The sequence below is a fragment of the Leuciscus leuciscus genome (assembly GCF_965113295.1).
Source record: "Leuciscus leuciscus genome assembly, chromosome: 11".
Taxonomy (NCBI): domain Eukaryota; kingdom Metazoa; phylum Chordata; class Actinopteri; order Cypriniformes; family Leuciscidae; genus Leuciscus; species Leuciscus leuciscus.
The window spans coordinates 25,598,563-25,612,417 of NC_138735.1; the positions used below are offsets into that span (position 1 = coordinate 25,598,563).

Below are 13,855 nucleotides of genomic sequence, written 5' to 3' on the forward strand. Positions count from 1 at the left end.
CCCCAGTTCAAGTTTTAACAATCTAAAAGTACTTATGAACTATGAGAAGCAAGCAACAGTATACTAAGTTATGAAGGATTTGCAGGTGAAATCAAATTGAAGTGTGGTTTTGTCTCACGGGATTTATCTGACGTCACGCTGTTCACCGTTTGCTGCCCACCTCAGTCTGCCGAAGTAAAAACGATTTTACCTGCTAATTAACAAGACAAAAACAAAATAGAGGGAGAATATGATTAGAAATGCAAGAAAAAACGAACCGAGCTTATATTTGACCCTGTGGTAGGCTGGCAGGGTGGCTGAGGTGAGCACAGATTGGTGATGATGGAAAAGGTTCCTTTCCTCAATTACGCCTGTTCCAGGGCGCTCAGCGTATAATCACACGGAAATAAGCCTGCGACATGACTTTAATTGAGGAAGTTAACAAGGTTAGCTACACTTTACCAATTTCACACTGCACAAATCACTCCGCAGACCTTCAGAATGAATATCCATAAACCTTTTGCCTAAAAACAAGTGCAGGAGAATAAATTTAGGCAATCATGTCATTAATCTCCTGATAGAAATGGGAAACTAGCAGATCCTCGTCTTACGCTCTCAAAGCTAAAGGAAGCAATATAACATAGCTTAACTGTTCTTCTGGTGTGGCACACCTGATGTACTCAATTTTCTTCTGCTGGGGAAAATTAAGAGCCCAATTTAATGTTCAAATCGTGGGTTCACACACCTTTTGACCACTAGATTTACACTATCATTCAAAAGTTTGCGATTTATGTGATCAAAATTATAGTAAAAACTGTAATATTGTGAGATATTTAAAATAACTTCTATTTTAGTATATTTTAAAATGTAATTTAATTCTGTGATATTTCTGTTCTGTTCTGGATCTTTAATCTGTTAATAATTGATGTTGAAAACAGTTGTGCTGCTTAATATTTTTGTAGAAACCGTGATTTTTATAAATTTTTTCTGAATTCTTTGATGAATATATTTCCTTAATTAATTGCGATTAATCGCACCTAACATTCTAGTTTTTGTTATATAACCTTTTCTTCAGGCTGTATGTGTTATATTTTCTGTACAATCTTCTATCCTGCTTCCATTACCAGTCTGCGGGGACCAATCACAAACTGGCTTATCCACCTGGCGTGCTATTGGCAGGTTTAATCCAATCCAATTCCTTTTAACCTCTCGACGATGCTCAATGGCTTCTTTTGTTTAGCAAACAAATAGCTGGAGTGGGTGTAAATACCACTCACTTTCATGTTTTGTTTTTTTGCACAACCTGCAAAAATTGTTAGATGCCATTGCTGCTTCTGCAAACCGCTGATCAATGCTCCAAACCAACACGTTTGTTGACACGTTTCCTGCCTGGACTTTCCACTGCAAAGTACGTCACCTGGATCGTTGGTCTGATTGGTTGAAGGACTATCCAGTTGCGTACAGAGTCATTTGAACTATGCCCGTTGATCACGCCTCTTGTGCAGTAGAAAATACAGAGCAGACTCCCCAGACTAATGTTCAATCTTAAAATTTTAGCTTGGCCTAGTGATAGCCAGACTAGACGTGCATCCTATTTTCTCACAACTCTACATTCATTAAAGGCACACTATGCAGTTTCCGTTTTTGTCAAACAGCGACCCCTAGAGTCGCTGTGGAGTACTTGTATTTAACGTTACGTTTGTAAATAGTTTCTCGTTTTCTTTTCCTTGACTCTTTCGACCGCGCTTTCTTTGTTTTCTTCGTCGACTCTGCCATGATTCACGTCTGAAATGCGTGCTAGTGTCTTCCATAGAGGCTGCTTCATATGTTGTTGATGTATGTGACGTCGTGCCGTAAAGCAAGTCGTGATTCTTGCGAGATTTGTCGGGGCGACACCTCTCAAACTTGCATTGTTGGTTTTGCCAGCGGCACATAGGTCCGAAAAGGATGAGAGAATGGAAAAATACCCAGTATGCATAAGAAATGCAAGGTATCAAAATACAGTATGAAACAGAACACCATTAGTTAAGGTTTTGGGATGTTTGACCAATAGGATGTTTTGAAAAGGTGTGACAGAGGGGAAGAGATAGATTTGAGGGTATCCATTGGAGACTTGATGATATGAAAAAGGTATAAAAAATGGGTGCTGGATACTGTAACTTCAGATGACCAGCTGGTTTCTCACTTTATTGTTTACGCAATAAAGATAATTCTTTTGACCTGAAACCTCGACTCTGAAAACTCTTTGAGACCTGAGCCAAGAAAGACTTTGAATCTGCTACAACACTCGACAAAATGGTCATTTTGGCATAATTTTGTGTGTTTTTGTCCATTCAAGTGAGAAAGAGAACTCAATGCTGTACTGGCTGAGTTCTCTTTTGTGTCTTATCGCGCTTGAATGGTTTAAAAGCATTTGCATAAATAAGAGCGTGATCATATAATGTAACACTAGCTAAGGGATGATGGCAAAAAAAAATTATGCTGCATTAATTGCGTTAAATACTTTTTACGTGTTAAACTGAAAAAAAATATTATATATATAGAATATAATTTCAGATGGTGGGAAAGAGGAAAAAAACTTCTGCTCTGAGTTTGTCTGTTTTAGCAAGCTAAAGTTCACCGCTCACCTATTTCCTTTTCCTGTCAAGATGGCACCTTCCTGCAGAGTGTGTCTGTAAACTCAGCAAGAGAAGGAGCGAAATATGTTGTAGGCAAGCACCCGTTAACTAAGCAAGCAAGATCTTTTTTTTAAATCCTTTTTCAAGCTCCAGGCACTGATTTCCAGACCCTCTGAGCGACTCAGACTCCAGGTGTCGAGGGGAGGCCGGCCCGTCTGCGGCTGTGGTCTTACAGGTCACAGTGAAGGTCACGGGTACGGTGTCCAGTCGCAGCATTAGTGAAGGGGCTAATGAATGCTCGGTCATGCCTCGCTTCCTGTAGAGCTTCATATTATTCAAAGCTCTCTCCATCTCTCCGGTGTCTGATCAGTCAGCGGAGCCGCGTCCGTACTGTCACTGCGCTGAGGGATAGCCACCCGTTCCCTAAACGCAAGCTTATGACTCACACGGATGTAACGGCCGTCATCCGTCTGCGCTCTGATTTGCTCTGATTGTCCACCGGGCCGCGCGCCGGGCGTCGTTAACCCCTCTGTCACTCCGGAGAGAGTGATGAACTTGGCTGGGGGTAAACATTGCCCTTAAAGCATCTCCACACACATCCAATAGATATATGAATTTCAATTGAATTTCAAATGGTCCGGACCTTGAGAGGACTTGAGGTGACCTTTGTCAATGCACCACTGTAGGGGAGAGCGCTTATATATTCAACCCCCTCGAGCGCAGGGATCAAGGCTGAAGATTCACCTTCAAAATGACATCAGGGCCTTTGCGGGTTTCTTTTTTATTTTTCTAAATAGTGAATTTATCTTCAGTTAATGCTGAAACGAGTGTCGCTATTGTTGTTGCTTATACCTATTACTGTATTTTTCTGGACAAATCTTCACAGTGTCACTTATCACACACTGTTGGGGACATGAATGGATTTACGGAATCAGACATGGAAGGTTTTTACTCAACAAATGATTAAACAATTTAAAACAACCCCATAGACCTCAGAATTTGAGGATAACCACCCAATAACATACCTAAAAACAGTGTTATTTTAGTATTATTTATATACTATTATGGTATTTATTAATAAAACAGTGTTATTTTAGTATTATGTACTATGGTATTTATAAAAATTTTCTATTGTCTATTTTTTCAGTTTTCTAATCACAATTTTTGCTTATAAGTTTTAGTAATTTTTTAAGTGCTTTTATTTTTATATTTTAATTTGACTAGATTTAGTACTCTAAAATCGTTGAAATTTTAAATACATGAATGATACAAGCATGATATTATTTATTGTATTATTTATACCCTTTCAAAATTGTATATTTTTGGAATGTTACCAGATTTGATATTAGAAATGTAATTTTGATAGATATACAGTAGTATTGCTGAAAATGTTGGAATATTAAGGTAGTAAACAAGTATGTACAATGTTGACCCAAGTGTTCAAACGAAAAATTTTTTTTTATAAAGCAATGGCAATTAATTACACATTGAGCCAATAAATAAATATAAATATTTACAGGTAGTTGAAGGGAATAGTTGACGACGGGCCGTTGAATTATTAGAAAAACAAAAAACTATATATATGTAATTTTGGTACTGTTTGTTATATATATTTAAATGTCCTTGTGGGTTTTAGTTAATTTGCTGTTGTAGGCTGTAAGTAACTTTGAAATAACTGAATAAATTTGGCTAAGTGATATGGAACTGTAATGCAGTCAAAACCTGCCTGGAACTACTTTAGCCGTGCGTTTCCTATAAAATAATTGCACACCTTAGAATTCTTGTCAGTCAATCAGAATCAAGCATTCAACAGCCCGAAGTAAAACTTATATTCGTGATTTGTTTGTTGCCAGATATCTTGACGTTCATTATTACAAACTTTGCCGTATTATCGGAGCAAAGGCCTGCTCTCACCGGACCATCTGTGAGTCTGCTTTAATTGGTCGAAAACACTAGTGTCAAAGCAATTAAGATGACAGGTGAAACCGTGCAGCAGGCGTGTACATTTAACCTCACTCGTCCACTTTGACAGATCCTACATTCTCCTATCACCATAGTAGCCACACATTTGATTCGGTTTAACTTTAAATACACCAAAGGGGAAAAGGAGATTTCTGACTGATGGTTGCATCCTTGAAAATTGTGTATACGGTTTGTGTTCTTGTCAACTGCATGGGCATTATAGCTAGATTAGCTACAGCTGGATTAGGGAAATTGAACATCTAGAATGTGGTCTACACCTTTTACTGAAATGACAGCTTTGAGTGATGTGTCAATCAAATGCATATGATGCTTCAGGCTGAGATCTGTGCGCACGCACACACACACACACAGAGCCATGCAGGTCTCTCTCTTCATTTTTCAGTGTGCTGTGTTTGCAGCTGTTGGTTATCCCCCTGATCCCAGACAGACCCAGGCCGGGTGGTTTTGACAGTTCTGACGGCCGCTGTCCTAACCCTCAGTGCACAGAGTAATCTCACCTCACCTGGCGCTCTCTTCCCACCTGTCCCCAGCTGAGCTGCATTGCTGACATCATTAAACTTGCATCCAGATGCCCGAGCAAACTGACACAGCTGCGTCTATCGGGCAAGACAGATTCAACACTGCATACTCATATGTTCAGCCTTGGATGGGAGTTAACACAGTGTAAAACAAAGCACTTTTAATATTTGTTTTAATTTTAAGTTTAGTATTTCTATTTCTATTTTTATTTTTATTTTTATTTTATAGAATAGTACAGAAGAGAACAAATGGTGAAAAGATTGCAAATTGGATTTGTACGTAATGGGTACTGCAATTAAACACTAGGTTAAAAAAGGCTCTGTTAAAAAAACAAACAATTGAATAGCATTCATCCATCCAGTATATAATATACTTTGTGCCTCCATCCATCCACCCAGTATATAATATACTTCGTTCTTCCATCCATCCATCCATCCATCCATCCATCCATCCATCCATCCATCCATCCATCCATCCATCCATCCATCCATCCATCCATCCATCCATCCATCCATCCATCCATCCATCCATCCATCCATCCATCCATCCATCCATCCATCCATCCATCCATCCATCCATCCATCCATCCATCCATCCATCCATCCATCCATCCATCCATCCATCCATCCATCCATCCATCCATCCATCCATCCATCCATCATATACTTTGTTCTTCCATTCATCCAGTATATATCCATCCATCCATCCATCCATCCATCCAATTTTATAGATAGCTGTTGGCTCTCTATGTTCATTTTTCTTCTACTCTTGATGCTTTCAATGCTGCATTCAGGGATTTTTTTTAATCCTTTGTTGTATTCCTGAAAAAACCCTTATTAAAAGATACAATTTGCCGCAACCCCAAGATTAAGAACAGAATTATTAGTTTCTTCAAGAAAAAGTGAAGAGCTGAATTTGTGGCGACAACTAATTCATAAAGGTAAGCAGTCATTAAAATGGCAAATCCTGGGAGGCCCAGGTTTTTATTGAATTGTACTTTTCCATTGTGGGTTCATTTTGGTTCAGATATAATGAAAACAATGAATTGGGAGATTAGCTTACTGCACATTCCAGAACCCCATAATACTCTCATCATGGAAAACATTCAAACGCTAGATTATTACTCAAGTAAAACGATAAGGTGGGAAGCAGAAAGAGACGGGAGAATAAATCAGCTTGCAGTGGTCCGCTAATCAACAGCTCCTTTCATTTGAACGCACTGGATTATTTTTGGGAGGGTAATAAAAAATACAGAAAGCAAAGAAAGGAAAAATTGTGTATGCATTTGATTGCGTTACAGCTCAGAAAAGCCCCAGCACTGTGTCTAATGCACTGCACTGCTAGGCAGTCTTTTCCTGAGCGCCGCTCTCAAAGCCCAGCTGAATTGCTGTGACCTAGAGCAATTCTTGAACAAATAAGATTGCCTTCGTGTGTGCATTATTTTCTGTTGACATTTGCTAAGCGCTTGGGCTGCTGGCCAGGGGAGACGGATGAGGGTCTAAAATGTGTCTGGATGTGCCGTGTCTTTAATGTTACCTTGGGAGGATGAAAAAGACAATGGTATTCCTGTCCACAGTCGTAGCGCAGAGCCCCGGCGTGTCAGAGGAGGGAATAGGTTATTTTATTCTCACTCTTTCTCGTTTTCGCCCTCTCTCCCCCCCCCGAGCCACAGTTTTTGAAAAGAGAGACAAAAACGCTCGGCAATCAACTGAAGGTGCCCCTCTCACAGATTCTCATTTTGATCTGTTGGGTCTCATATTTATGAATGTATTTATACGTTTTGACCTGCCGTGGAACAGCTGTTTTCTGGGCCATTTTTTTTGCATTTTGTTTTCCCCCCTGATGTCAACTTATAATATTAGTCAAGGTTTTTTGCACCAAAACAGTCTTCATTTAGTTTTGCATGACCATTTCCCACCCCCTCTCTTAACCTTATGCCGAGTTCACACGGCACGATTTTCAAAGTAGTCGGGCCACCGTTCTTTTCACACTGCGTGACTGTCTGGGGTAACATTCAGTTGCTGGTGTGTTCACACTGCACGATGGATCGGGGACAGGAGGTTTCACACTGCATGACTTTACAAAAGAAAGAATCCCAGACAACTTCTGTCTGGTCCGCAAACTACGTTTCACAACCAAACACACGCGAGAACTGATAAGGAAATCACGGATGATCACGCGTGCGTGAGACTGAAATTGTTATTAAAAATGATAGCCTGCAAGAAGAGTGCGACCCAAATTGTCTGCACTGATTTGCAGCGAAAAGGAGAAAAATAAACAGTTTATGCAGGAGGAAATGGTTGTGAAGACGAGGGGAGCAAGGACTGTGTGTTCTGCAAAGAGAGTTGGGGGTAAATCAATAATTTCGCAATGTGCTGCTGGTCAAGCAGATGTTTGTGCTTTGTTTCTGTTTGATATAATTGTAAATATATCTATTAAAATACTGATATTCTGGTCTATAACTCCTCCCCAAACATCCCGCTGTCCTGTATCTGGCTCTCTCATTGGCTGTCGGTCATCGCCGATGTAGTTTTCAGTCAGAAGATATTTTGCAGGATTTTGATTCGCCGACATGTCCAGATATTTAGCATGCCAAAAAATATCTCACGGATCATTCACACTGCGATTGTCACTCACGTGAACGAGCACCGATTTGCCTATGATTTCGGGCATTTTTTCGGCGATCTCACAAAACCTGTCGGCGAGTGAAAAGAGAGCGAAAATCGGGCCTAAAATCGTTCAGTGTGAACTTGGCATTAGAAATAAACAAGCAGGTTTTTGTTGAAGTTTCTATATGCAAATGCCCTCTGTTATGATTGGCTAATCGCAGCACACTGGAGTATTTCACACTGTTGCTCATTAGGGCAAGCCAAGTTGCAGAATCATGAATAGGTGTTGATTTCTACATGTGGCTGTGATGTCATAACTACAGGTCGACTAATAAGGGTTTTTCAGTGAGAACAGAATATCTAAAGGCCAGTGCAATGCACATATATTCATGGCATTCTTTAAGGAAATGTAGACCACATGGGAATTGGACTTAGAGACATGAACTAAAAGCCACAAAACTCCAACTTTGCAAGGTCTTCAAATATATTTATATTCTTTTATTTTGGTAATATACTAATATACTTTTATTTGGGATGCACTAAATTGATCAAAAGTGACAGTAAAGCCTTTTACATAGTTAAAAAATATTTTTTCAAATAAGTGCTCTTCTTTTTAACTTTTTATTCATCAAAGAATTCTGAAATCAAAGGTATCACGTTTTCCACAAAATATTAAGCAGCACAACATCGAAAATAATAAGAAATGTTTCTTGAGTAGCAAATCAGCATATTAAAATGATTTCTGCAGGATCATGTGACACTGAAGACTGGAATAATGATGCTGAAAATTCAACTTTGCCATCACAGGAAAATATGAAATGTTTTAAAATATGTGAAAATATAAAACAGTTGCTATATTTAAGAAACAGTGTTTTCTATGGTTTATCAGCTGAATAATTGTCATTTGGTTACTTTTTTGGATGATATTTCAAACTATTACAAGTCGTAATCACTGCCATTTATTTGTTTCAATAAATGGTCTGGATGGACTGGGAAGGAAATGGTTGATATAAACTTTAGAGTATAGATACGTAACTTTCTTTTTTGAAGAGCAAGAAAAATCTATTATCATTGATACATGATCTTTAATACATTTGCGCTAATGTATTCATTGTACAGGAAGCTGAATATGAACCACTGCACCGTTTCATGTTCTACATGCATATTTTGTAAGAGACACAGCGATGATCATAACAGATGATATATCGCTGATTTGGAAGAGTGCCTTTTCCTTCACAATAAGCAGAGAGGAACGGCAGCGAGAGAAATATTTCTGCGAGTGTGGCTTTACGTCTTCCCGCAGCTGCTCGGTGTCCCCTCTCTGTATTAATCATCTCTGTGCAGATCAGAAGTGCGATAGGCCCCGGCATCCTCCGAGACTAGCCTTCATCTCACCGTCAAAGCCCACTCCAGTCCAGACCCTCTCCCAGACGAAGACTCCTGCAATATCCCTAAACCTTAAGGCTAAGGATAATTTATGATCAAATAAAGAAAAGCAGGTCAAAACTAATGTCACATTATGATCAGCCACCCTGGTTGATAAAAGCGGGACTGGGACGCTAGCGTTGTGTGGTCCTCTGTGGCGTCGGTACCTGGCCGCTGCACTACAGTAATTACCCCACTGTCACCCCGGTAAGTGGTATTAATGGCAGCCTTGTGCACTCTAGTCCGCGCTGAGCTTAGAGAATAGTGAAACGGGATTATTATGGGCATCCAGCTGCGCGTGAAGCTAAACCTGCAGGTGTTATATGAGCGTTTGCGCTGCTTTTGTGTGCGAGCACTGTTGTGTTTTGTGTGCTTTTTGTTTCCACATACGTGGCGCAAGTTGTGCGTTTCACATCGAAGACGACGGGGAGTCTTTTCTCCCCCCTTCTTGTTTCCGCGTCTCCTTCCCTGCCTCGATTTGCTCTGTTCCCTGTGTGCGTCTCCCCCTCCGCCCCCCACACCCCCCCCCCCCCCCCGCTCATTGTAAAGGAAAAAGCACTCTTCCAAATTACTGATACATCATCTGAAGTCATTAGTGTGGTGAATTTTTAAACAGCTGTGTGTTTGTAAAATGCGAAATAATTATTGTGAGCTACAGTAGCAGCCCTCTTTCGTTTCCCAGCAGCCCCAGTCAGCTGCTCTCCTGTCACACGCCATTCACATCCAGGGGCCAAACGTACCACATCCATTCTGATTGGGCATGAATATTTAATTGGGGCGGCTCTAAATTATCCTATTTGTCATTCAAAACTGGTGTGTCATCAATATGGCGTCTTTGAGATGTAGTTGCTGGGAGAAAAGTCCTCCGGCACAAAAGCTTGGGATTGATTTCCTCTGGGTGCCGTAGAGTGTTTGTAATTGGCTGGAATGTGGCGTTCCAGTGGGGCGACGACACAAAGTTCTGTTCTTACTGTACAGTAAATAACTTTACTTGCATGCATTGCATGTGAGGTAATTCAAACATTAATCTTGTTTTCTTACAGATGTTTGAAGTGCGCCGATGCACCGTGTCAGAAAAGCTGCCCGACTAATCTGAACATAAAGGCCTTCATTACTAGTATCGCAAACAAGGTATGTTGCGTATCTGCAAGTTGAATTTCTTAATAAATGTTTCTGGTCTCATTGAGCTCGATTCTTCTGATAAAAAGTTTCAAAATGTAAGAACTTACAGACTCATTCACAGACTAGGCCATGTGTGTTGTTAGATGTTAACAAAACCTGCAGATTTTACTCCATTTTTATATGAAACTAAACTTTCATCGGTCCACTTCCCAAAGGATATGTTTCGAATGCCATTTTTAATGTTAATTTTAATTTGAACAAGTTTTAAAGGCATTGAAATTATCTGACACACTATTTTCTTCTTATTTTGACGACAGTAATTCAAACACATCAAAAATAGCCAATAGCTTTTAGTTTTTTACATTAATGAATCAATTTTAAAATGGCCAATGGGCTTTAGTTTTTTTTTAATTATTATAAAAAATATATATTTTAAATTGTAATAGATTATTTTAATTATTTAGACTTTGGATTTTTTTTTTTATATATATATTTTTTTATATAGTCAGTAGGCTTTAGTTTACATTATATTGTATTCTAGCAAAAACACGTTTAGCTACTTTCAATTGCTAGTTGGTTGCAGGTCACATTAGGAATGGGGGTCATTTTCATTTTCAAAAGCATTTTATTGAGCATAAATTCCTATTATACCTCTGCGCACAGGATGAGTCATCTGTATTTCCGGTCCATTTTTCAGGAGGAAAAAGGGCATTTTAAATGCATATATCTAGAAAAAGCTAAAATGTTAAGGAGTGCACTCGCATATAGATGGCCTCAAAGCTAACAGACATGGGCTAAAAGCCACAAAACTTTTATTTTCATTTCATGGGTTCTAAAAGTCGGATATAGAAAGCCATGCAGCGAGATCAGGGACACATCAGCCCAGTAACAAACAGCAAAGCAAACAGAAAGAACTATTATCTAACTCATCACATTTCATATATTTCCCTTACGTTGTACAACAGGTTCCTAATATAAGATATGTAACTTTCATATCAAATATACTTCTGTAGAGAAAGGCATTTTTATTATGGTATTAATGTTTACATTTCATATGGTATGAAAATGAAATGTCATTTTCTTTATGCATTTTTTTTCTCTCTCCTTCTGTAGTGTGCTCTTGGGATGATTAGATTTTTTTCAAACAGACTCCTGGGATTTCAAATGCTGCTACATAAGTCACATCTTACATATACAAGTCTTATTTTGTCTCACAAGTTCGTCATGGAGTTTATTTAGGTAAAGAAACGCTATGTATTTATTTACTTTAGAACAGTGCTTATACACTTATTTTGCTTTAGGATCAAGATTTAACACAGCCAACGGGCAGCCAAGTTAGGTTACACTTTAAATTAGTGTAGAAAAATGTTTTGTTGCAGCTTATTTCCATGAGCAAAAGCAGTAGCCTAAAGAGCACTAAACTTTTCCAATGGTTTTAACAAAAATACCTCAGCAAAAACAACTGGACTAACTAATATACATTTTAAACATTATTAAAGACAAGTAAACAGTAGTACTTCACTGTGGGCAGTGTATCACATTCGGTCTCTTGTACGTTACGTTTGGACGAGCAATTAGTTGCTGGCCGCAGTTCACTTAATGGCCACCGGTGTCGCTAATAACAAAGGTTTCTGAATTCTACATATAGCCCCTTTAATGATTAATAATAACAAATAAGATTAGTTTGAAAAAGAAGTGTTACCATTGGGATTTGCCACATCTTGGTCAAAAGTGTTTCACAAAAGTGTGTCTCCACAATCCACCAAAAACTCTTCCACTTTTCATGATCCAATCAGTTCATGATGGATTATATTCAAATTTGTTTCTGAAATACGTCACTTTTCGGAAGTAAAATGGCTTGTGTTTCACTCAGCTTAAGAAACACAAAAATTTTGAATGGGCATAGACTAAATATACTAAATACATCACACTACAGGGATTATACCATCCATATACTAAAAACATCACACAAGATGTCAGACCTGAGCTCTTCATCAGGATGACAGACATTGCCATTGTAAAAGACGTAATTGTGACATCTAGCCGGTGCAGAACTGCGGTGGTGAACTTTGAGTTATGCTTTTAATAAGAGATCTGCTGTTGGATGACGTGAATTATTCGCAGGGAATAATGAGTTTTTGTGCTCATTTGTTTGACTTTTGTGGGAGCGTTTTAAAGCTGCACTACAGCGGCTCTTATATATGCATTGCATCTGTGTATTTGAATATCAGTCATTCATTTGAAGCAGGAAAACTGACTTGTACAATCAGCATTTGAATAAAGCCCATGCAAAATGTCTTTAATGCGCGTCGCTGGAACAACACTGTGTTTCTGTTGCCGTTGTTCTGTCAAGGTTTCCGTCATACCGTGCATTCTGCGAATTTAGCGAGTGCCATTGAGGCTTTCTGGCCTTAATTCAAGGCTGTCTGAAGAAGAGAGATGTTGTCTGCTTTTTTCAGAACTAGACACATGTCAGTCAGGGGGTGATTACTGTCAGAATGGGCTTGTTAGACAAGAGAATGAAGGAAGAGAATGAAAAGAGAGTACTGTGGTACTATCACAAAGTCTTATATGAATAGAAGTGTTAAAGGTGAACTTTTTTATTTAAAACTTTCACTGATAGAAATGAGTAGTACTTTTGAAAGATGTTTAAAAAAATGAAGTCATTTCAGTAGCCTAATAAAAGCTGTTTTATTTTAGATGGAGCAGGCTGGGTGGGCAGATATTGTTGTGATCACATGACCAGCTAAATATTACTCACTTTATTTTGTTTACTGTTGTTTGATTTATTTTTTACCTCAGTATAAATTAATCATGGCTGTCTGCAAAAAAGACCATTTCTACAATGGTATCAGTAACTGAGCACTTCTGTTACAGTTGCTGCATCCACGTTGCTGTGTTGCGCAGGCTGACATGATGACTAACATAATATAGTATACAGTATACGGTATATATCTATCTATCTATATATATATATATATATATATATATAGATACACACACACACACACACACACACATACTGTATACTGTATACTATATTATGGTAGTATATAGACAGTATATAAGTACTGTCAAATCGATTAATAATGATTAATTGCATCTAACATAACAATTTTTGTTTACATAATATATGTGTTATAATATATATATATATATATACTAATATTTATACACGCATATATTATGTAAACAAACTTTTTTGTTAAATGCGATTCATCATGATTAATCGATTAAACAGCACTAATATATATATATATATATATATATATATATATATATATATATATATATATATATATATATATATATATATATATATATATTTATATTTATAAGTTTGGAAACATTACTATTTTTAATGTTTTTGAAAGAAGTTTCTTCTGCTCATCAAGCCTGCATTTATTTGATCAAAAATACAGAAAAAAAAATGTAATATTGTGATATATTATTACAATTTAAAATAATTGGTTTTCAATTTATTATACTTTAAATTATCATTTATTTCTGTGATGCAAAGCTGAGTTTTCAGGATCATTACTCCAAGTCTATCACATGATCCTTTAGAAATCATTCTAATATTCTGATTTATTATGTGTT

The 13,855-nt window shown here is 37.9% G+C and overlaps 1 protein-coding gene across 1 annotated transcript in view; it reads left to right on the top strand.

Annotated features, from left to right (window-relative positions):
* dpyda (dihydropyrimidine dehydrogenase a) overlaps window positions 1-13,855 on the top strand; it is a 177,253-nt gene that overhangs the window by 30,865 nt on the left and 132,533 nt on the right. The window contains exon 4 of the mRNA XM_082183654.1: window positions 10,177-10,264. Within this exon, the coding sequence (XP_082039780.1) occupies window positions 10,177-10,264 (88 nt within the window). The remainder of the gene's footprint in view (window positions 1-10,176; window positions 10,265-13,855) is intronic.